Here is a 23,035-nt window from a genome sequence, read left to right as displayed (position 1 = left end):
TTTTCAGAAGATGAAAATTGCAACAGTCAGCGAAACAGTAGAACATCAAACAGAGATGCTAACCCCTAAGCTTATGAAAAGTCTCACAGTACATTTCAGGGTTCGTTTAACTATATCAGATGACACATTATTGTAAAGCTACCACAACTTTACTTCATAGTGTCAGTGGTATTTGTGGGCCTTTTAAAACAAAGCTAACTCAAAAGGCAATATAAATTTTAACTTTCAGATATTCAAACCAGCAGGCCAATGCATAATTGAGCTCTACTGAAGCAAATGGATTGAGGGACACAGCAACCATTCATTCCTTGTGATCAAATCCCAATACCTAAGGAAATTGCATCTGCACTGGGGCTGGCATAGCACTTTTCCTATACTGACATTACATTCTATTCCTGATATCAGCATTATAAACAACTATAACAACCAGAGCCCTCCGGGAGTTGGGCGGTATATAAAACCCATAAATAAATAAATAAATAAATAAATAAATAAATAAATAAATAAATAAATAAATAAATAAATAAATAAATAAATAAATAAAATAACAGCATGCAGATACGTTGTGCCTGCAGTTTTAATCTCCTAGCACATGGTTCCCTGGGATAAGAATAAAAATGGGATTGTGATTACTTGTAACTGTTGTTCATTGAGTGGTCTTCTGCGCAGGTACACATGGGGCAGGTACACACATGCTTGCTGCAGAAGTTTTATTAGAAAGCTTTCTAAAGCGCTCTCAGCATTCCTTCTCCCTATCAGGCCAGCCTTTCCTACCTAAACCAGCACAGGATGATCTGTATTGGGACCAGAACTTATTCATAAATGACCTGGAAGTAGGGGTGGGTAGCGTGGTGGCCAAGTTTGCAGATGATACCAAATTATGTAGGGTGGTGAGAACCACAAAGGATTGCGAAGAGCTCCAAGCAGACCTTAATAAATTAGGTGATTAGGCTAAGAAATGGCAAATACAGTTCAATGTAGCAAAATGCAAAGTGATGCACATAGGGGCAAAAAATCCAAACTTCACATACACGCTACAGGGGTCAGTGCTATCAGTCACAGACCAGGAAAGGGATTTGGGCGTCTTAGTTGATATAGTTCCATGGGAATGTCAACTCAATGCATGGCAGCTGTGAAAAAGGCAAACTCTATGCTGGGGATCATTAGGAAAGGAATTGATAAAAAAACCCGCAAAGATTGTCATGCCCTTATATAAAACAGTGGTGCGACCGCACTTGGAGTACTGTGTTCAGTTCTGGTCGCCACATCTCAAAAAGGATATCGAAGAGATAGAAAAAGTGCAGAGAAGGGCAACAAGGATGATTGAGGAACTGGAGCACCTTCCTTATGAGGAGAGGCTGCAGCATTTGGGACTCTTTAGTTTGGAGAGAAGACATCTGAGGGGAGATATGACTGAATTCTCATAATACTGGAACCAGGGGGCATACATTGAAAATGCTGGGGGGAAGAATAAGGACTAAAAAAAGGAAACACTTCTACAAGCAATGTGTGATTGGTGTTTGGAATATGCTGCCACAGGAGGTGGTGATGGCCACTAACCCGGATAGCTTTAAAAAGGACTTGGACAGATTTATGGAGGAGAAGTCGATCTATGGCTACTAATCTTGATCCTCTTTGATCTGAGATTGCAAATGCCTTAGCATACCAGGTGCTCGGGAGCAGCAGCAGCAAAAGGCCATTGCTTTCACATCCTGCATGTGAGCTCCCAAAGGCATCTGGTGGGCCACTGCGAGTAGCAGAGTGCTGGACTAGATGGACTCTGGCCTGATCCAGCAGGCTCTTTCTTATGTTCTTATGGTGCGCACTCTGCGTTTTCTGCCCACCCACCCCCCGTCTCATACACACACTTACCTTAGTTCAGCTTGAAAGTGCAGGCTGGGAAAAGCAGCCTGTTCACTTGAGGCTGAAAATGGTCTGGTGGGAACTACACTTCCCAGGAGACCTTGGGGCTCACAAAGTTTCCTGGGAAGTGTAGTTCCCACCAGGCCATTTTCAGCCTCAAATGAACAGGCCACTTTTCCAGCCTGCACTTTCAGGCTGATCTAAGGTAAGTGTGGGATGGGGGAGCAGTGGGCGGCGATGCTGGGGGGGGGGCAATTTCCCCCCCAGGCATGTGCCCAGTGCAATGCGCCCCCTGCCCCCTGGTAGCTCTACTTCTGGTCATCTGTTCCAAGAATGCATCACCCATCTCTTCAGACCAGCATAGGGGTCTATAATAGACCTCCACAATGAGATCAGTGCTGTTTTTCTCCCCCTTAATTTTTACCCAAATGCTCTCAACCTGGCTTGCAGGATTTAAGTCATGGACTTGCTCACAGCTGTAATAATCTTTTACGTACCATGCTACTCCTTTCCTATTTGATCTGTTTCTCTGATATAGGCTATACCCTTCAATTCCTATGTTCCAATCATGAGACTCATCCCACCAGGTTTCAGTGATGCCTCTTATATCATATTTGTTTTGTTGTGTTAAGAGTTCGAGTTCATCTTGTTTATTTCCCATGGTGCATTGGTGTAGAGACATCGAAGACCATGGTGCATTTCCTCTGGCTGCTTCATTAAGGTTTTTTCCCTCCCGCTGTTGGCTTCTTGACCTATTCATTCAGTTCTCTCTATAACCTTTGGACTGTCATCACTATCACTTGATGAACTCCTTTCTGTTTGAATACTGTCTCCCTCCCTCACATAACTCAGTTTAAAGCCCTTCTAATCAGGTTTGTAAACCTCCTGGCAAAGATGTTTCTTCCTGGAGGAACCGGGTTTGATTCACAGCTCTGCCACCTGAGCTGTGGAGGCTTATCTGGGGAATTCAGATTAGCCTGTACACTCCAACACACGCCAGCTGGGTGACCTTGGGCTAGTCACAGCTTCTCGGGGCTCTCTCAGCCCCACCTACCTCACAGGGTGTTTGTTGTGAGGGGGGAAGGGCAAGGAGATTGTAAGCCCCTTTGAGTCTCCTGCAGGAGAGAAAGGGGGGATATAAATCCAAACTCTTCTTCTTCTTCTATAGGCGTGAGGTGCAACCCATCCCTTGCCAGCGGTCCCTCTTCATGAAACCACAGACCATGGTCCAAGAACCCAAATCATCTCTGGTAGCACCACTTGCGAAGCCAGTTGTTCACCTCCACTATTCTTCTTTCTCTCCCCGGGCCATGTCCTTCAAATGGGAGTAGAGATGAAATGACAGCTTGTATATACAGATCCTTCAGCTTCCCAGAGCCTCAAAATCCCTTCTGATGTCCCGAAAGCTACGTCTTGCTGTGTCGTTTGTCCCCATGTGGATCAAAAGGAAGGTAATTGTCAGTGAGCTTAACAAGTCTTTTCAGCCTCTCAGTGACATCATGGATTTTTGCCCCAGGGAGACAGCATACCTCTTGTGACATCTTATCAGGCCTGAAAATTGCTTCTTCTGTTCCCCTCAACAGGGAATCCCCAACCTCTGATGCTTTGCAGGGGTCATTCTGTGGGCTGAACCTTCTATCACTTGCACACTCCCTGAGGTCTGACTCGGTTGATCCTGTGCATCTTCCTTGTCCTCACTGAGAAGGGGGGAGAACCTCAAATCAATTTTGTAGCTTTAAGCTCACAGAATGCTCCCTAGTCCCTCTACTTCTTTGTGTCACATTCCTCCAGTTGCCCCCCTCCAGTATTTGAGAGTTGCTGCCTTCCTTGGAGAGATCCCCAGTGTGTTCCTCACCCAGTGTCATCTGTTCCACTCTGTCGAGGTAATCTTCCTTTTTCCTCATATCTTGAAGGGTAGATACTTGTGCCTCGAGCTGCTGGACCTTCTGTTCTAAGAGGTGCAGATACGCACATCCTCTGGCAAAAAACAAACATCCCACGGCTGTTGCAAGTAACTGCAGCAACTCCCTGCCAGCCATATTTAGCAGTTGAGTAGTTCAGGGCCTCCTTTCAAAAAGTTCTGTGAGAATTTCTCAACCCAAAAAGTGCTCCCCTTTACTCAAGGTTGTTTAGACAAGAGTCCGCTTTTACTTCGGCACTCCAAGCGACCAATACCTGAATGATCTCCGGAAGCCCTGGCCCCTTACTTCTCCAAGACTCCTTGGGGTATTGATTCTCTTCCACTCTCCCTCAAAAGATTTGTTCTTATTGAGTAAAATAATATAAGATTGCTTGGAACACCTGAAAACTTATACAAACTCAAAGAATTACAGAATAACCACATTTTGAAACATCTATCATAAAAAAAAACAATTTTAAAAATTGATTTATATTAACTTGATATGGTGAAAAGAAGTGGTTCTACACTTGCTGCAAAAGAAATCCTGCACCACTGATTATAGTGGGAATGAAGTATTCTAAGTGTAGCCAAACTGTGGCTGGTAAATTTACCAAGTTTCTGGTCTGTAAAACTTCCAAATCTTCTTTTCCTATCAACCACTCTAGCAAGACTGGGATTCCAGCACTGGTCTGCTTCCACTGCTGCAACAGTTCACAGAGTATGGAAAATGTTAAGTCCAAGGCCATGGATGCATTTATGACACAGAAGTCAAGCTCTGTAGAAACAAAACAAAGATGCATGGTAAGACATGTGCTGGTAATTATACTCATATATATCAGCTATCAGATGTAGGATTCACAACCACATTAACCAAAATAAATAAGGGGAGAGGGATAGAAACATGTCAAATTTCTCTGCAACTAATACATTTCACAGCAGTCAGAGAAGGATTGAGCAGAAACTGTATCACTGGATCATGTGCCAAGGAAGGGGAGCACAGCCATAAAGGCAAACCTCTATAAATCTGCATATGAAAAAAATAATGAACAATAGTAATCAAATGCATGGACTTGATTGATGTCAAACGATGGCTTGGATCAAAAAAATCTGCACACCTAGTTATGCATGCTGTCCTAGAACACACCCAACATTCCTCTGTGGCATTGCAGGCATCAGTGGCGGGCAATGTAACTTTCAAGAACGCTTTTTCTAACACCACTGATCATTTAATTGTGGAATTGCGCATTGAGTTTCCCAGGAACATTGTCATGTGCCAGCTACAGAGTAAGAGATCTCTTGCACCCCAGTGGGATTTGCTTGCTAGCACTCCAGCAGCCAATGAGAGAAAGGGTAAAAAAGACGACTGGTGACAATGAGAGATTACCTCTGGGAAAACTTAATAGTGAACTCCTGCCTCTGTAGGAATTGCCAGAAATTCTATGGTAAACCAGAGATGCCCCTACATGCCCCGGCCCCACCTGATCTTCCACTGGTTGCCAGTCAAGCAATAACAATCATATTCGGGCGCCTGCGTGTGTGTTTTTACACAACCTTGTTGTTTAATCTGTATTTATTGTTTTAATTGCTGCTGAATTTTAATGAGTTAGATTTTATGTTATATTGATTTACTGTTCTGGAAACAGTCATGTTGTGAGCCGCCTCAAGCCCTTCGGGGATGAGGCGGCCTATAAATTTAATTAATAAATAAATAAAATAAATATTCCAAGGAGCAGAACACAATTTCCAGAACACAAGTTGAAAACTTATGTTCTGCCATGTTCATAATATTTTTTCATTATACAGTTCTTTAAACTTTTAACCTTAAATATGAAAATGTGAATCAGTTCTGAAGAAAAAAAAACACCAATGAATTCACAATCATAAGAGATGGAGAAAGATTTAACTTCTTATTTGCCTTCTTATTTCTAATCCTTCTGTGCTTTTAGTATTATATGATTAACTGTAACTCTGCAAATGGAAGGATCAGAAATGTTCCTTTCCTTTCCTTTCCCTTCCCCTCCATTTCTTTTTAAAAAATATACCTGATATTCCATGATCACAACAAAAGCTCCAAAAATTGCACAGAAGAAAAGGGCAAGAAAGAAAATGGCAGCATTGGAGAAAGCAATGACTGTTTTGCGTGCTGATAGTCCTATGGTGACCTCCAACTGCCTGTGTTGGGATATTTGCCCTTGCAGAGCGTAAATGAGTTAATCCAAAAGTCCTAATATTCTATCCCTAAACATTTATTTCCTGTCCAAGTCGTAATGTTCAAGCACTGATTTAAAAAAAACAACAATTAATTGGTTCATGAAAATAAAATTTCAGCTACCAACTTCCAGCCAACATGCAAACCTAGAAGCAGGTCAAAATTTCGTGATCTATAAAGGAGAAGTTTCAACTTGGTTTGTTCACAAAAGTAATGATGACAAAAATCAATACATCACTTTCCAGAACTTAGTAAGTTCTAAAATGAAAAATGTCAGTCAGATGGAAGTCAAATATTTTACTTAACGGAACCATTGAATTGGTTTACAGGCATCTTTTGTTTCTGGAGACAACAATTACAACAGAACTTTTAAAGGAATGCATACCATACAATTTTTAAAAAGGTGGATTAAAAAACCCTCCCACATATTTTAAGCTTCAGGAAGAACGTTTTCTACAAGATAGGAACTACAGTGTTTTGAGTGTTTTCTGTTAATCCATTTAATGTAGAAAAAGACCTCCCACGCACACATTCATACTCCACAAGACTTTTGATCATGCCATATGTAAACATTTCTCTTGGTAGACTATTATATGCCTTCAAAATATACAACTCTGCTTTTTCCCCCCAAGGAGAATTGTAAGAGCATACCAATGGGCTTTTTTCAACTTTACCAAAGAGCCAAATATAATCACTAAGAAACATAACATAGAATTGCTGTTTTGAAAACAGGAACACAGTCTATGAGAACAAAGTAAATGTACAATTCTCTGTTTACGAATCTCTTTTCTTACAGAGCTTATATAAAAAATTCTCAAATAATAATTTAATCTCAGCACAAAGAGCAGTATTCACTGCAGAAGGGCAGCATGCATTTGATGAAACTAGAGACAAACAAGGAGCTCAGTGCAATAGAAAATCTATAATGGGTTAAAGAACAGCAGCATTGTTGTCTTTGAAACAATTATAGCTGCAAAAGTACTTTCTCCAAACCAACAAGAGGAATATTAGGTAATTAGAATGCACTAAACAAAACCTAGCACACAGCTAGGGGGTAAAGAATAGCCGGGGAAAGCAACGGCAAATCTCATCTCCCAAAAAAAGCGTGCTTGCTTCGGTGTAAATCACTGCTGTGCGAGGAACAGTACCCCAAGGAGTCGAATCGACGACTTTCGAAGGGGAAACTTTACCTTTTTTAAAAGCAAAATTATTTATTTTCTAGTATTTTAAAAGGCAGATACGACTTTTGGTAGATATGAGATGCAATCCAGAAATGAGTGAAGCAGATTTTTTTCACATCATACTCACAGCCATTGCATCCATATAAGAACTTAACTGCCCTGTCCTATGATCAGCCACATGGGTGCATTGTTGACACTAGTGAGCTAGTCAGTATGTCTGCTGGAACAGTATAGGAAGTGACAGGGAAAAATGAACCTAAAAAGAACTGAGAATATAACAGCGATGAAGTCCATAGCACTAATTATCAGCAATTATGGAGCAATGTGGTAATGAAATGTTCAGACTAGCCACGCCTAAAAGGAGAAAAACAATATGTGACACTGACATATTACTGTGATGTCACCATGCCCTGCCTGCCCATACATAAAAGAGAATGATGGCAATAGCAGCCAAGACTTACCTTGGCCGCAGGTTGTGGCATGAATTGGAGCAGACACTCGCGCGAGACGCATCGAATGTCAGTGCTCCTAAGCGCCAATTCTCTTTTGAATTGGCACTTGAAGGCCCATAAAACAGGAGCAGCCAACTTCGAGGGAGTCATTTCAAAAATTTTGCCTCCCGAAGCTGCTGAGAAGCCCTCTTGGAGGCAGTAGGGCAATGCCAAAGTGGCGCTACATCCTGCTGCCAGAGGCTCTGAATTGGGCTGTAAGTCAAGAAAAACACATAGTTTACTATGGTTTTCTAAGCCAAATAAAGAAACGCCAGAGTATAACACAGTTAAAAAGAAAAAAAGGGAAGAAAACTGGAAAATATATGAGCCAAGAATTCAGTTTGCTTCATTGTTGCTTGGCACCATGTTCTGTACAATGCTACTAGTCAAAATTTAATATATGTATTTCAATGCCAACACCATTTTATTAATGAATACCACCAACAGCCTTGAGTGGAACACACAGAGATTATTGTGTACTGTTTCCTCCTCTTCCCATACTAGTTTTTAAAAATTTCATAGACCACAAGAGCTGGACAGTATCCAGTTGGTTATATAGCCCTGACCTATCTATCTCATGGGCAAAAAGTTTTTTTCCATTTTACTATTGAGTAAAAATAAAAAGCAGCAGCACTCATCCAGAATAAACAACATTTCTATCAGGTAGACAATAGTAATATTTACCCTAATCACACAGATTTCCAGAGGCATGATACTCATAATATGACACTTCAGAGAATTGTGAGATACAAATATAAATACATATAAATTGCAGAATGTATGCCCATGATCCAAGTCTGTTTACATCAACCCATTTTTTTCTGTACGCTGTCCAAAAACTGCCTGCATAAAGAGAAGAAGAAATTTTCCACCTGCACCATCTTACTGAGGAGTTATTGTTCCCTTTATGTATCAGGTACCGTATATACTTGTGTATAAGTCAACCCGCATATAAGTCAAGGTACCTAATTTTACCACAAAAAACTGGGAAAACTTATTGACTCACGTATAAGTCGAGGGTGGGAAATGCAGCAGCTACTGGTAAGCCCTGATTCTCCTTTTAAATCCACTCAGAAGGGAGGGGGTGATTTAAAGGGAGAATCTGGGGAAAATTTGAGGGTGCCTGTCAGGGGAGGAATATTTATTTTAGCAGTACCAACATTTCAGAGTATCTTTAGGAGACCCCCCTGATGACACCACCCAGGTTTGGGGAAGGTTGGTTCAGAGGGTCCAAAGTTATGAACCCTCAAAAGGGTAGCCCCATCTACTATTAGCTTCCATTGGAAACAATGGGGGATGGGAGCACCCACTTTGCGGATCCATAACTTTGGACCCCCTGAACCAAACATCACCAAACCTAGCTAGTATCAGCAAGAGATTATCCTGATGATACCACCCAGGTTGAGTGAAGTCTGATTCGAGGGGTCCAAAGTTATGGACCCTCAAAATGTAGCCCCATCTACTATTAGCTCTCATTGGAAACAATGCGGATGGGGGCATTCCCTTTGGGTGTCCATAACTTTGGACCCCCTGAACCAAACTTTACCAAACCTGGCTGGTTTCATCAGGAGTGTTACCGGTAGCCTAATAACTGCACCCCCTGGAGGCTGACAAAGTAAAAACCCTAAAATATTTTTTTAAATACACCTGACTCGCATACAAGTCGAGGGGGGCTTTTTCAGCACAAAAAATGTGCTGAAAAGGCCAACTTATATGCGAGTATATATGGTAATTATAAAGGTTGGAAACAGAGAGAGGTGTGAACTCCTGGGCAGGAGCTATAGAGTCTGTGGCTTCCATCCTGTGCCTTTAAACAAGCCAACCACTGAATCCACTGGTTTGTGACTGCCTGCCTCCGTGTCTTAACCCCAGTATTCCTTACAGGTTTTCCTTCTAAATACTTGCCAGGGTTGACCCTGCTTAGATTTTGAGATCAGAGGAGATCAGGCTAGTCTGGGGCTATCCAGATCAGGTTTCTCCTCCCAGCGCCCCCCACCCTAAAATAAATAAAAGCCTAGCTACTTAAACTATACAGTAGAAAGATGCCACTAAAATGGAGAAAATGGATTTACTGGGGAAAAAACAAAATAGAATCTTAATCATGCTAGTGTGATATCTTATACTAGTTCCTTCTTTGATGAGAAGCAGGACATTAAAGCAGTGGGTGGGCATTCCCAGCCACCAGAACTGTTGGCGGCACAGAAAAGAACAGGAGAAAACAGCCTGGGAGGGCTCAAGAGCTGCATGAGCTCCTGGTGAACTCTACCTCCTCAGCCAGGGGACTTGGTCTGACATGACAGGGGAGAGGTGGGACACAGGCCAAGCAGAAAGCAGCAAGTGAGTTCTCCCTCAGGGCCACTGGCCCAGGATTTAAAGGAACCTCTCCACACTGCTGAAGGCTGTTGGCTTCATGTCTTCACCAGCACATCCTACCGGAGTTGTGTTGCTAAGGATTTATTTTTCTGTTTCACACTATATCTTGTCACAATTTGTTGGTGGTGTCAGCATGGGGCTGGATATATTTTCGGAGAACTTGGCCTGCATGATCCTTTACACTACCTTTGGGCATCCCCATAAGAGATTTTTGGGTGAGTACTTGCAAGGAACATACCCCGCCTGGGCAGGGCACACTCACACCAAGTGGCAGGGGGAACCACACAGTGGCCTATACCCATGTGGAGTCCCACATGCTGTCATCCCAGGTTACTCCTACAGCAGCTAGGCTGGGGATAGGTGGTCTGCACATTGGCTGGCAGGTGGGTTGGCCAATGCAAGGACCTACTGCCCCATGCTGTGCCAAGGCTCTGCCAGTTGTAACCAATAAAATTGTGGCTATTTCCTCCAGCAAATGTGAAAGTTATCATTTTTGAATGCCTGTATAGTAGTTTATGCCTCACCACTCTCCCTCTCACCTAGGCACTGGGTCCGCAATAATCTTTCCAGGAGTAAAACTCACTACAAAATGCCAAAGTACTATTATTAATGGAGTAAAATTAAGCAAATGGTTGAGCTCATCTTAATTTACTCCACTGATCAAGTCTTCCATTGCCATGAATAGTAACATTTTCCGGATGGCAAAGCATTCTTTACTGACAGACTGATATACTATAACAGCAAGGACAACAATTTGGTGGCTTGATGTCAAATTGAACTGTGGAACTATTAAAGACAAGATGGAATACTTATGGAATGTAACCCTTAGTGATTCATAAAAATGAACTTCTTGTGCTTGCACTAATGTCTGAGGAAAAAGCACAACCTCTACAACGAAATAAGTCTATGACTACCGGTAAATAATAAATATTGCTAATAAAAGATTACTATTCAATCTACTAACAAACAGTGTAGCAGACTTGCCTGAGAAAGTATCTTATAGTGGGAAAGCAAGTACAACAAGGTGCGGCAAACTTATTTCAGGCTCTATAACCCATCTGACAATACCTCCACATTGCTCTAGATGCAATGACACTTTGGAAAACAAAAGATTCCAGTTTAGCTTACAGAATATGAGATTTCCAAGAAAGAAATTATTTATCAGTATAAATTAGGTGACATAATTTATTTTTTTTCTGAAAATTAGTCCAAAAATTGGGGAGCCAGACTCATTTTTCAGAGTTTTGCACTTTACAATGTTTTCTAATTACTGATACCACAAAATCTAATCCTAACTTTTCAGTTTCTCAAAAAAATTATTTAAGCTATGTCAAACACTTTGTATAGCTGTGGTTGTCATTGCTACAGCAATAATTAACTCTTAAACCTAGTCTAACTTATCTCCTATTTCTGATAATTCCATGATAGCTTTAAATGCTTAATTTAATTAAATATTAGGGCCAGTATAGAAAGCAAGTCGTTAAAAAGAAAGAAATCCTCTGCTACCACTGGATGGTGTAAAGTTAACATATCAGCAAGCAATTACTAGAACTGCATACACATGGATTCTTATGCCATACAACAAAACATAAATATGATGTGAAATGACAAATTTTGTACTTCTCATTGAGGTGCTACAATAAAATAATTGCTGGAAATACTAGGTGCCATCGGAAAATTTCTAGATTACATAGCAACCTGGTGCCTGCAATTTATCAAGCCCGTTACAGATCACAATGCTTGAAGACGACATGCCATTTGTAATATGTACAAGCGGTGCAAATCTACTGGCCTTTCACACAAGGAAGTCACAGAATTTATTATATGAAGTTACTTCTGCAAGGGAAAAATCAGTACTGGGCACAGAGCAGATCATAAGCCTTTTTTCTTTCTTTTAAATTACCATGTCAAAGCATTGTTACAAAATGTACTGCTTGGGTGTAATTTCTACCAAGCTTGATTACACACTTGCTAAAACAACAATAAACGATTCAATCTTGAACTCAGAAATAAAGATTTCTCCTTGTGAGGAACAGCAGGACATGATTGATAGGTTACATGAACTTTCCTTAAGAATGTTTTGGTTGAAATATGATCCTGTACTGTTCTGGATGCTGATATGTGTTAGGATTACTACCAGTATGTTGGGCTTATTCCAAGTGTTTTGGTTTTTATTATTATTTTTTCAAATTAGCTACTTATTGGTTTAATAACTGATGTAACATTACAACCTTGCCAAATTTTCAAAGACTAGAACAAATATAAGAGTCAATGTGGTGGAGTGGTTAAGCGTGACATACTCGATTCTGGAAAACCAGTTTGATTCCCCACTGCTCCAGCTGGATGACTTGAGTCAGTCACTTGGAACTCTCTCAGCCCACATAGAGGCAGGCAATGGCAAACCACCTCCAAATGTTTCTTGCAATGCAGTTTGCTGTGCATCAGCTATAACTTGATGGCTTACACGCACACAGAACAAACATTATCCGTGATCCCTTAAGTTAAACTTTTCCCACAATACTGCCTATTTATGTTCAAGAATGCATAAGCCAGTGATCAGCAACCTGCGTCTCAGGGTGTAACTTAAAGTACATGAAATAGAAGCTTAGATGAAAGTAAAGCAACAATGGATAAGTGCCTGAAAGGGACCCTCCCGGAAACCCTTATGCAAGCTGCTCTGAGGGGTTCCAGCATGAAAGAAAGTGTAATGTAAATGTAATAAATAAATAAATAGGTCAGTGAGTTGAACCAATGCTTAATACTGGCTTAACAGACCACTTCACCACTGCCACATCCTAAGCCACACACAATTTCCACAAATGCGACTTACCATGAGGAAGAACTGGGAGCAATACTTTCCCCATCCTCCTTACTGCTCCTAAAATTTAAGGACTACAAAGGCCATTTCATAGGTTCCTGTCCACATTTATTTCAACCAAACTAATAAAACTTAAGCTAGAAGAAATCATTGTGCACGTATGAAATGTGACCATCGGTTGTGAATAATGTAGAGTCTTGCGTTGCTGCCAAGCAGCCAAACACAATTTTCTTCCACTTTCTTTTTTTCTGTAGCTTAGATCTTTAACTCCCACTTAGCAAACTAAGTAATTACCACCTTAATCCATGGCACACATGTTGCTGTTCACAGAATGTGGTAAACCTCTGCTTTCTAAACCTGTATGATTATTATTATGATTATTGTGAACCGCCCTGATCCCTCAGGGGGAGGGCAGTATATAAAACTAATAATAAATAAATAAAAATATTATGTTTTGATCTTCCTGTAGTTGATTTGTGTGTTTACCATAAATAAACAATTAATTTCAATTCATATTTGTTTTGATACCATGAAGTTCTTATATAGTAATAGTAATGTATAGTAATAAAAACACACCATCCCTAATTTCCAGCAGAACAAAAAAGATTTCTCTGATAAAAGTACTGCTTCCCTTTCTTAAACTGCCTATCAAAAAAAACTGTAATGTGCAAATTTTGATGAAAAATTATTAAAGCGTTAATGATGCTAAAATATAAACATATGAATGGAAGAAAGACATTTGTATTAGAACGAATTACCCTGAAGAGAACTGGTTATTCTGTGACATCACAGAAGCTTTAGACCAGAGGCAAAATACATCGAATTTATAAAAGAAATTTAGCAGTTTCAGTGCTAGAAATGAGCTTTCCACTAGGTGGCACCATGAAGCTAATCCATCTTGCACAATACACTAATGTCCATATATTTTCTATATGTCCTTCAACTGCTGAGCTAGAGACTCCTAGAGCAGTCTACTTATTAGTGGACAGAAAAGCAACAATTATTACAGTGCAACAGACAGATGTGAAGAACCTTATTCTGAATTATTGCTTCTAACGGGTAAAGCAGATAGCTGGAAATAATAAAATAAAATAAGAAAATGAATGTTTCTGTAAAAATATGTCTTGGAGTATAAATGTTAATGCAGATAATTTCAAGTGTTGTTATTAGCCGAGCCAATTATTTGATTTATATAAATATATGATAAATAAAAAATTTGTCAAGAGAAATCAAAATATGCAACATTTAAAAATATATAATAAACAAGCAGGGGATCTGCGAGGACAAACAGGGAGCATCTCATTTCCTTCCTCCCCACTATTTCCTGAGTGCCTCCATAGCCACTCTTCTTTTCATGCTTTCTTGAGTCCTTCCCAACCTCCAGCAAACCTACCTTTAACTGCCCCAATCTTCAATTGTCCCACCACCAGGCAATCTCTCCCTGGGAAATCTAAGGCCCAGTTGCGTGGTGTTGGCCACGGGGCTGGGCCCAGTCACCCGGGGGGAACCCCAAAGTACTTTCCGAGGGTACCTCTCTCTTATATTTCCCACCCTATGCTATTTTCTCTTTCCCTCCTCCTGGCAACCCCCATATCTTCAGTTTTCCCAGCTTCTTTCTTAGCCAACAATCAAGATGACAAATCTAAGCAGAATGCAAAGGCAGAAAAGGCTGAATGTGAAGTGTTAATCTCTCACAGAGCCTGAGTGTGTGAGTGACAGACTGGGAGTGGGTAAAGTTGGGAAGGCAGTCAGAGCTTCTGACAGCAATGTAAGTTGTTGAACTCTGAGATCCAGAGTGATCAGATGTGTATAGTGTCTGAGAATAGAGCTGTGCTGTTGTCAGGGAGAGAATATTTGAGGGAAAGAACCATACTCTAGTCTAGTCATAAAGGGGAATTATCTTCTAAGGACAGAAGAATTCCTAGGCCAGGTTCTTAGAGCAAAGCTAGTTCATCATCTGGACAGAGTAAAATAAAAATGAGGGAACTGAGAGTTTGTGTTAGAGACGGACCATTCTCAAGACAGGAGGGAAATTTTACACTGGGTGTGGGAGAAGAATTGCCTTAGTTCTAAGGGGGAATTGCTTCAAATGCTGTGAAGTAATCCTAAGGTTTTGAAAAGTCTGAAGGGAAAGGGAGTTGGGTGGATACTCTTTTCCTTATAATTTACAGGCAGCAGAGTTAACACATGAACCTCTGGGTATAAGCCTAAGATGAAGCTGTGTAACGTTTAGAAAGTCTACCTTATTTCAAAGTATTAAGAACTCTGTGACTAACTGAAATCATATCCCACAGCAAAACACCATCGGAGATGAACTTCAACAACATCTTGATACCTGTATATAAAACTGCTCCTTTCCTTGTCACCAATATTCCCTCCTATCCTATTCCCCTGTGGTGGTCAATAAAAGTCTACTATTTTATCTGTTGAACTTTTTTAAAAGAAAAAAAAGCCTTGAATATATTTACCTGAGGTAAAATTTCCATTTTACCTCAGGTAAATGGGAGGGGGACTTCCTCTGGTCCCTAAGTTGGTTCAGATATACATTTATTTTAAAAAGGGACATAGTGGGACAATCTAGAGGAAACCCCCAGAAGGTTTAGAAGTGAAGATCAGAAGAAAAGAGGATTAGAAGAATTAGAGAACATTTCTTGCCCTTGGGCAGCATGGAGGTGTGGGAGATTTTACTCCTCGCGATCCCCTGTCTTCATATAATTCCCATCACTAACAATGCAAAGTCCAAATTCATACAGTAGTTTTGATCAACACATGAACACACACATACACACACAAGCACAGAGGAAATAGAATTATTAGAGCTATAAAAACTAATGCATACAACTAGTTATTTTAATAACCAAGCCAACTGATAGAGATTTCAATCAAAGAGGACAAAGCATCAATTTTGATCTCAGTATGTGAGTCACATACACAGCCACAACCATGGCACTGAAATGAGCAAACGTGAGAGTCAGCAACTTTCCATACGATACTTGGCAGAAATGTCTGCAGCCTCAAATTTATTTTAGTCAGCAATGCAGATACAACATATTGTATGTACACAGCTGTACCCAAAGACATCAAACATTTCCCAGGACTTTCATAAGTCTTAAATTTGTACTACTAAACCAATTCAGGCCACAAGCCTACAGTTGCAAAGTGAGCATGCACCCATCTTCAGGGAGTGGCGACAGGCCTGCTCATTCAGCTCTGCCCATTGCAACAACTGGACGAAGGAAGGTCTCACTGAAAAATTTCCATCTTTGACACAGATGTTTTGACATTAAAAATTGGGCTTGAGAAGAGGACACAGTGGATAGGCCTCACAAATACCAAGGGCCTCTGAACTGCTTGATCTGCTATTCTTTTTCAGGGGAATAGGAATTACCATATTTCTGTGGAGGTGGGCATAATTTCTGGCTCCAGGACTACAGTTTATATCTGGATAGTATTATAATACTTTAATCAAATTATCACTTAAAGGCAGTTGCTACTAGAGATCTTTATCGGCAAAATGTCATAAACATCACATACTCAAGCAACTTATGGGCAAATACAGCATATGTTCATTTACTGGAGGTTTCACTGGGCTTTTCAGAACTCATTTCCTTGTTTATGTAACAGTTGCATTATTTTCTGTTACTGGAAAACTTGCAAGTCTTTCTGTTTTGCTGAGTTGCTTTTCTTCCAGGACAACAGAGTATTCTGTCTCTTTGAGCGCATCTGCTTCAGCTGGGAAAAGGGACTTTTGCTATTCTCACTTGTCATTCTAGAAGGAATTTTATTTTTAATTGCACTCTCAAGTGTCACTAAAAATACCTATATTTTCATTTGTTCTCAGACTTTCTTATCTAAAGTATCTAAGAGAGCGTTCAAGACTTCAAGGTGCTTTTAACATGGAACCCTTGTACCAATACTGAAAAACTAAAGTAGCAAAAAAAAAATCCAGTTTGGCTAAGAGCTTGCACCTGCAAGTGCCTTATGTAACATTAAAGTTTATTCTCTCTAGAATAACTAGTTTGGCTCTTACTACATACTGGATAGCTTGGGTACATTCGTCTAGTAAATGCAGATTTTAAAATAACTTGAAACTCTCACTGAGCTAACTAGGATCGATTCTGCTTGGCACTTTTTTTTTTTGCTGTCAAGTCACAGCTGACTTGTGCTGTGGTGCTGACTTGTTCTGCAGGCAAGAAACATTCAGAGGTAGTTTGTCATTTTTTTTAATTGCCTGCCTCTGTGTCACCAACCTGGTATACCTTGGAAATCTCTCATCTAAATACTTGCCAGGATCAAGGCAGAGAGTGTGTAACTGACCCAAGGTCACTCAGCAAGTTTCCATGGCAGAATGGGGATTCAAACCTGGGTTTCCCAGATCCTAGTCCAACTCCTTAACCACTACACATCACTGCCTCTACTTAAAATTTAAAGCTGTGCTAGCCCATCAACTATGTATAAATAGACAGATTCTCTTTATTCAAGGAAGGGAGAACATACACATGCTTTAAAATAGCCTTTTCTTCCATGTAGAAAAGCAGACTGTGGAAAACTCCAAAAGGGGAGTTTTTGTGTGGCAAAGAAAACATTTTAGTGTGGCATAAGCTCATTTTGTCAGATTCATGGTGTTATTCTCATTTGATAAAGTACAGTAGGCAAAATATGTGAAAACATGGCCACCAAGGGGAAAAATGCAAAAAGGCCATGAAATTCAAAACTCTGTGCCATTCTATGCATAGTTCAAATTAATGGTTATGGTGACCAGCAATCGATTCAGGCCGGACAAAAGGAAATACAGAAGGAAATACCCAGCCAGCAATTACAATGTGGAATTCACGCCATATGTTGGCAGTGATGGCAGCTTTAAAAGGAATTAAATTAATGAAGAATGGGTCTATCAGTGGCTGCTAGTCATAGCGCCCTATGTTCAGGGGCAGTCTGAACACTGAATCTTAGTGCCATCAGGGGAAGGCCTTGGCCTCTATGCCCTGCTGTTGGACCTCTGGAGGAATTGCTTGGCCACTGTATAAGAAAGAATACTGGACTAGATGAACCACCGGCTGAGCCAGCACGGTTCTTCCTTATGTTTTTATGTCTCTCATGCATATGTAAACTTTTCGCAAACTGCATCTCTTGTACTTCATGATATTTTGGCCCTACTATTTACAGTTTATTCCCCGCCCCCATATATGCCATTGCCCAAACTAATTGAAGATAACACTGATGAAGTAGGCTCTAGTACAGCAAGCAGTCTTCAGAATTCAGAGCATTGTGACAACTATATGAGAGCATAGTTGGTAAAGTCAAAATCTTAGTCCAATATTATATATTGGTGTGGTAAACCATGCCAGTTTCTGATAACCTGAGAAGGGATGAAAACAACTGTGATTGCCTATTAACTTTTTAAATCTAAGTTTTCTCATCTTTTTCACCTTTCCCTCCTAAATACTTCTCTGGTCTTAAATGCATATCTGAGCAGAGAGTTTTCACATTTTCACACCCTTCGAAGATCTATTAAATCACTTAATAAGAAAGATAGGAGAGTCTTTCTGATGTTCGAAGTTGTCCCTGGATCTCATCACTGTCACTACAGATGCTGATGTCAAATCACAAGTAGCAAGTGTGATTTCCAGACTCCCAGATGTCCTTTAGCATTCTTTTTTTTTGAAGTCTCAACAGGCAAAACTGAACTTTGAACTCCAGATTAGATATTCCGCCAACAACCACAACATTTCTATTTCTTCATCCCCTACAATATTTCATAGTCCATCTTTTCTTGCATTTCATGTTATGGTTTCAATATTCTTTCATTCTGAGAAACAAAAACAGGACCGAGCTATCACTGGGCCTTTCCCCACTTTCATCCTTCCCCTCTATGCCGCACGCTGCTCTCAGCGCGCAGCATCCCAGGCGCGCACCCGGCCGTCCCCACGACCCCGCGCTCTGCGCGGGGCCATCAAAAGGCGCCGTTGAGAAGAGCGCCTGGGATGCTGCGCGCTGAGGGGCGCGACAGCAGCAGCTTCGGGGCGGCTGCGCTGTCGCCACCCCTCTCAGTGGGGAGTGCCGAGGGACCCCACGCTACTCTCCTCGAGTAGTGCGGGGCTTAAGGGAAATGGGGAAAGGCTCACTGTTCACAGATGAATGCAGTTTTCCTCAGCATCACTATCAGTATCACTTATATATCATTTTCCTTCCAGCATACACATATTTATTGACAGATCACATAATCATTGTTTTCTGCATTACTGAAATCTTGCAACAGTCCCCCTCCTCCCTGTCCAGTAATTTGTAGACTACTTCTTGCTAACAAGCAGAATAAACCAGGTAAAGCCACATTATCTGTTCCCTATATTTGCTGCTTCTCTGTGATTCAAACTCTGAGGCTCAAGGGAGCAGCACTCTACATACTCATCAAAGCGCAGGATTGCCTGAACTCAGGGCCAAACTAAATTTGGTGAGGAAGTATAAGTGCATACTCTGACACAGCTCTCATTTTGTACCAGCAATGCAAGAGCGAAACTGGACTCGCTCCCTCTTTATGAAAGAAGCTATCAAGAGAGACACTGGACATTTAAAAACTTCTGATATATACTGAGAAACCAATGGGGGAGGATTTTAGTCTTCCAGGACAATAAAACTGCTAAGACAGAATTCGTATGCAAATCTGATGTTATCAATCTGGAACTCAATAGATGTTGGCTTGGTTCCTACAGAAAGCAATTGTCCCTTGTTAGAATTTTATTACACTATTAATCTTGCTTTGCCAATTGATCATCAGTTGGAAATGGGTCTCACCCACCATTATTGGCTCTTTTACTCCTTTGTCTAGATATTGTTTTGTCCGAAGCAGTGTGACATACCTGTCTCTTGGACTGCTGGGCCTCCCTTATAAAAATATCTTCCTCTCTTTCCTACTTATCCTGTTTACAATCATCCATTTGCTAACCAAAAGTAAGAGTTTGTCAGATGTACAAAGTGTATTTGTCACCTGAAAGTTTTTTTTAACCTGACTTAGGATGACCCTGTATGGTTTTCAAGGGCAAGAGATGTTCATAGGTCGACGGCCATTTCCTGTCTCTGTGGTCTCCTTGGTATTCCTTGGAGGTCTCCCAACCAAATACTAGCCAGGGTCAAGGCTAAGAATATGTGACTGGCCTAAGATCACTGAACAATCCTCCATGGCTTGAGAGGGAAACCCAGGTTCTAGTCCAACACCTTAACCTCTACCCCCTGCTCGCTATCATGAAAGCTTATAGCTCAACAAATTTATCCATCGGGCAGCCAAATCCTGGGTGGTGGGTAGATCCACAGCAGCCAGACACAGCACAGCACAGCACAGCATTGCCTCTCTCCAGAGGTTTGCAGTGTGACACCCAGCAAGAAAACCTCCTCTGATGGTAGTGAAAAAGGCCCTATGCAGCCCATACCTATGCAGCACTACCCTTATTACTGGTGTGATACAGAAAATAAATCTTTTTTCAGGAACTAAATACATTTATCCACTCTTAATTGCTTTACCTTGGCTAGCCTTTGTGTTAAATAGAAAAGAACTCTTTCTTTGTGAACTAAACTATATAATATTTAGTTGAGTACAAGGAGTTATTTACCACTGCATATGAAAGTGTGTTTTACCATACCTGCTGTAAGGGTTTCAATGGTGTTGATGTTCAGAACAGCCGCCTGGCCTTGACTGAATTCCAAAATCCGGGCGATGGGCCAGCATCTGCGGCGGAGACTCTGGTGGAAGCCTTATCTCTTCGAGAGAGATGAGAACTCCGTTCCCATGAGAAACCGGGAGGGGGGATGGGATGGACAGAGTTATAACCTGTGCTTCTGGCAGGAGACTTTATTCCTGCCACGTCGTGTACGTGAGCTTTCTAGGATGTCTGAATAAACGGTCTTTTACACCAAAAAGCCTTTTATTTCTGCTTCCATGGAATTCCTTACATTGTGGCAGGAATCCTAGTTCATCTATCTTCCCAGTGTAGTGGACCTCTGGTGTCTCGGCATGGAGAGGTTGAATATTCCTGAAACTGTGGAAGGCGCGGTAGCCCCCAAAGAGGGCTCCGAGCTTTCCCTTCTGGATTTGGAGGAACCGGCGGGAGAACGGGTCTCGCTGGTAACTCTTTCCCGTCCTCGTATCAACACGAGTCTTCCCCTACTTCGTTGGGACGAGGGACGAGGGAACGATCATGTGGACTTGCATGAGTCGTTTGGGGCGCTGTCTATGGATCGGGCGCCTGTGGATCGGATACCTACCCGTTTCCGTGTGGATTACAAACCTCAGATGCAACCTGTCACGGAGGAGATGGGCCTGACCACTTTTCATGCGGCAACCCAGGAGTCAATTGAACGATTCCTGGACTCGTATTTCGATGATGCTCCCAAGAATCCACCGTGGCATAGCACTGGGGCCCGTCCTAAGACCACCGTAGAAACCGGGACTATATCGGGGATTGGGAGGGGTATCCGTACCAGCTTCCGATCGGACCCCCCAGATCCCGGATCAGCAGCTGCACCAGAGGCGCCCCGTGGAGCCGCCGGTGGACACGAGGTGCTGAATTCCGATGAGGAGGAATCCGAAGAAAGCCTGCCTTCTCATCCGGACCTATTTCCCCTCCCGTCAAAAGAGAGCTGGGATGAGGAAGTGGCCCGACTGCGAGATGCCCAAGAAGCATGGGCCCGTGAACGCCAGCTATGGGAAGAGGAACGGGAGCAGCTGCAGCAAGAGCGTGAAAACCTGCAAAAGGACCGGGAACAGCAGCGCAAAGAAATCCAACTCGAACTGGACCGTGCCAAAGACGCGTTGCAACGGCAATATATGCAGAATCTATCGGTCCATGCTAAGGTCCTGGAACACTCCAAACTGGACTTAGAGCGTCAACGCGAAAACGTTAAGGCCATGCGTGCACAAAGTGAACTAACTGCAGCCATTCAACGAGACGAACTGGCCAAACTGGAACGAGAGAAAGCAGCTTTGCATGCGCACCAAGATGCCTTGACTCGCAAGGAAAGAGACTTAGCCGCCTTGGAAAAGGAGCTGAAGAAGCAGCGGGACAAGATGCCCCAAGCTGGAGTCTACGCCGTTACCGGTACAGCCAACGCCAGAGGGGCGACGCTTCTGGGTCCTGCTACTCGCGTATCTGCCACCTTCCAAAGGCCTGCTCCCAACAGAGCACCAGCGGCGCCGGCACCTGTGCCTCCACCTCCACCGATTCCGGCTCTCCCTGCGCCGCCGCCTCAACCTGCGCAACCGCCGCCCCAGCGAGCTCCGAGGGCCGTGGAGAGAGGATATTACAGACCTCCGATACCTGCCCGTTTCGATGGGACCGCTTCCAAACTCCCCTACTTCATCCTGCAACTCGATGCCCACATGGAGGACTATGACGATTTGTACCGGTCTGAACGCGAAAAAATACGGGACATCGGTTCCGTCTTGGATGGAGCGGCAGCCGACTGGTTTGTGACTCTTTTTGACCTGCAAGGGGATGATACTCGCACGGTGCCTGCGTTCCTCCAAGCCTTAAGGGCTCGCTTCCAAGATCAGGATGCTGAAAATGAAGCCATCCGCACCATTAAATCTATTCAGCAAGGCAACCGCTCTTTTGCCGAATTTGCCCGTGAATTTCGTGCGGCGGCTGCTCGACTCCCTCCTGAGTGGCCTGAGCGCATGAAATGTGAATACTTCTCGGATGCCGTCGACGGCAAACTGCGAGAAACGGTGTTCCTTATTCGGATCCCACGCACTAATGCTGAATGGATCGAATTGGGATCTCAAGTGGCGTCTCGTTTGGATTACGCTCGCGCCGGGGGCCGCCCACGCCCAAAACCCGCTGCTACGACCACCTCTGCGACTCGCAAGTCAAGCCCAGCAGTCTCTACGGAAACCACCTCCGAGCGCCGTCGCCGTTTGGGATTGTGCCTTTACTGCGGAGGACCGGGTCATCTAGCTGCCAACTGCCCGAAAAAACAGAAGCCAACCGCTCCGGCTGCGCGCACCCCATCTGCCAAGCCACCACGTAAATCCGGGCCGCCTCCGACGGGCTCGTCTAAGGCGGTTACCGAAGGCGACCCAGAAGAGGGGGAAGTGGCGGTTTGCCTTTCATCAACGCCCATGGATATGGGTTCGACTCCAGATGCGGTGAGTGAAGGCAGCGCTCCCATTACGGTTCAAGCGATTCTGGCCAACCCCGCTAAGCACAC

At 42.5% G+C, this 23,035-nt stretch overlaps 1 protein-coding gene across 1 annotated transcript in view; it reads right to left on the bottom strand.

The window, feature by feature from the left end:
• THADA (THADA armadillo repeat containing) overlaps nucleotides 1–23,035 on the bottom strand; it is a 190,898-nt gene that overhangs the window by 3,744 nt on the left and 164,119 nt on the right. The window contains 1 exon segment of the mRNA XM_048483022.1: nucleotides 4,375–4,538. Within this exon segment, the coding sequence (XP_048338979.1) occupies nucleotides 4,375–4,538 (164 nt within the window).

Source organism: Sphaerodactylus townsendi, linkage group LG01 (assembly GCF_021028975.2).
Source record: "Sphaerodactylus townsendi isolate TG3544 linkage group LG01, MPM_Stown_v2.3, whole genome shotgun sequence".
Lineage (NCBI taxonomy): Eukaryota > Metazoa > Chordata > Lepidosauria > Squamata > Sphaerodactylidae > Sphaerodactylus > Sphaerodactylus townsendi.
The sequence above is the reverse complement of the archived record's forward strand: the minus strand, read 5'-3'. Positions and strand labels throughout refer to the sequence as shown.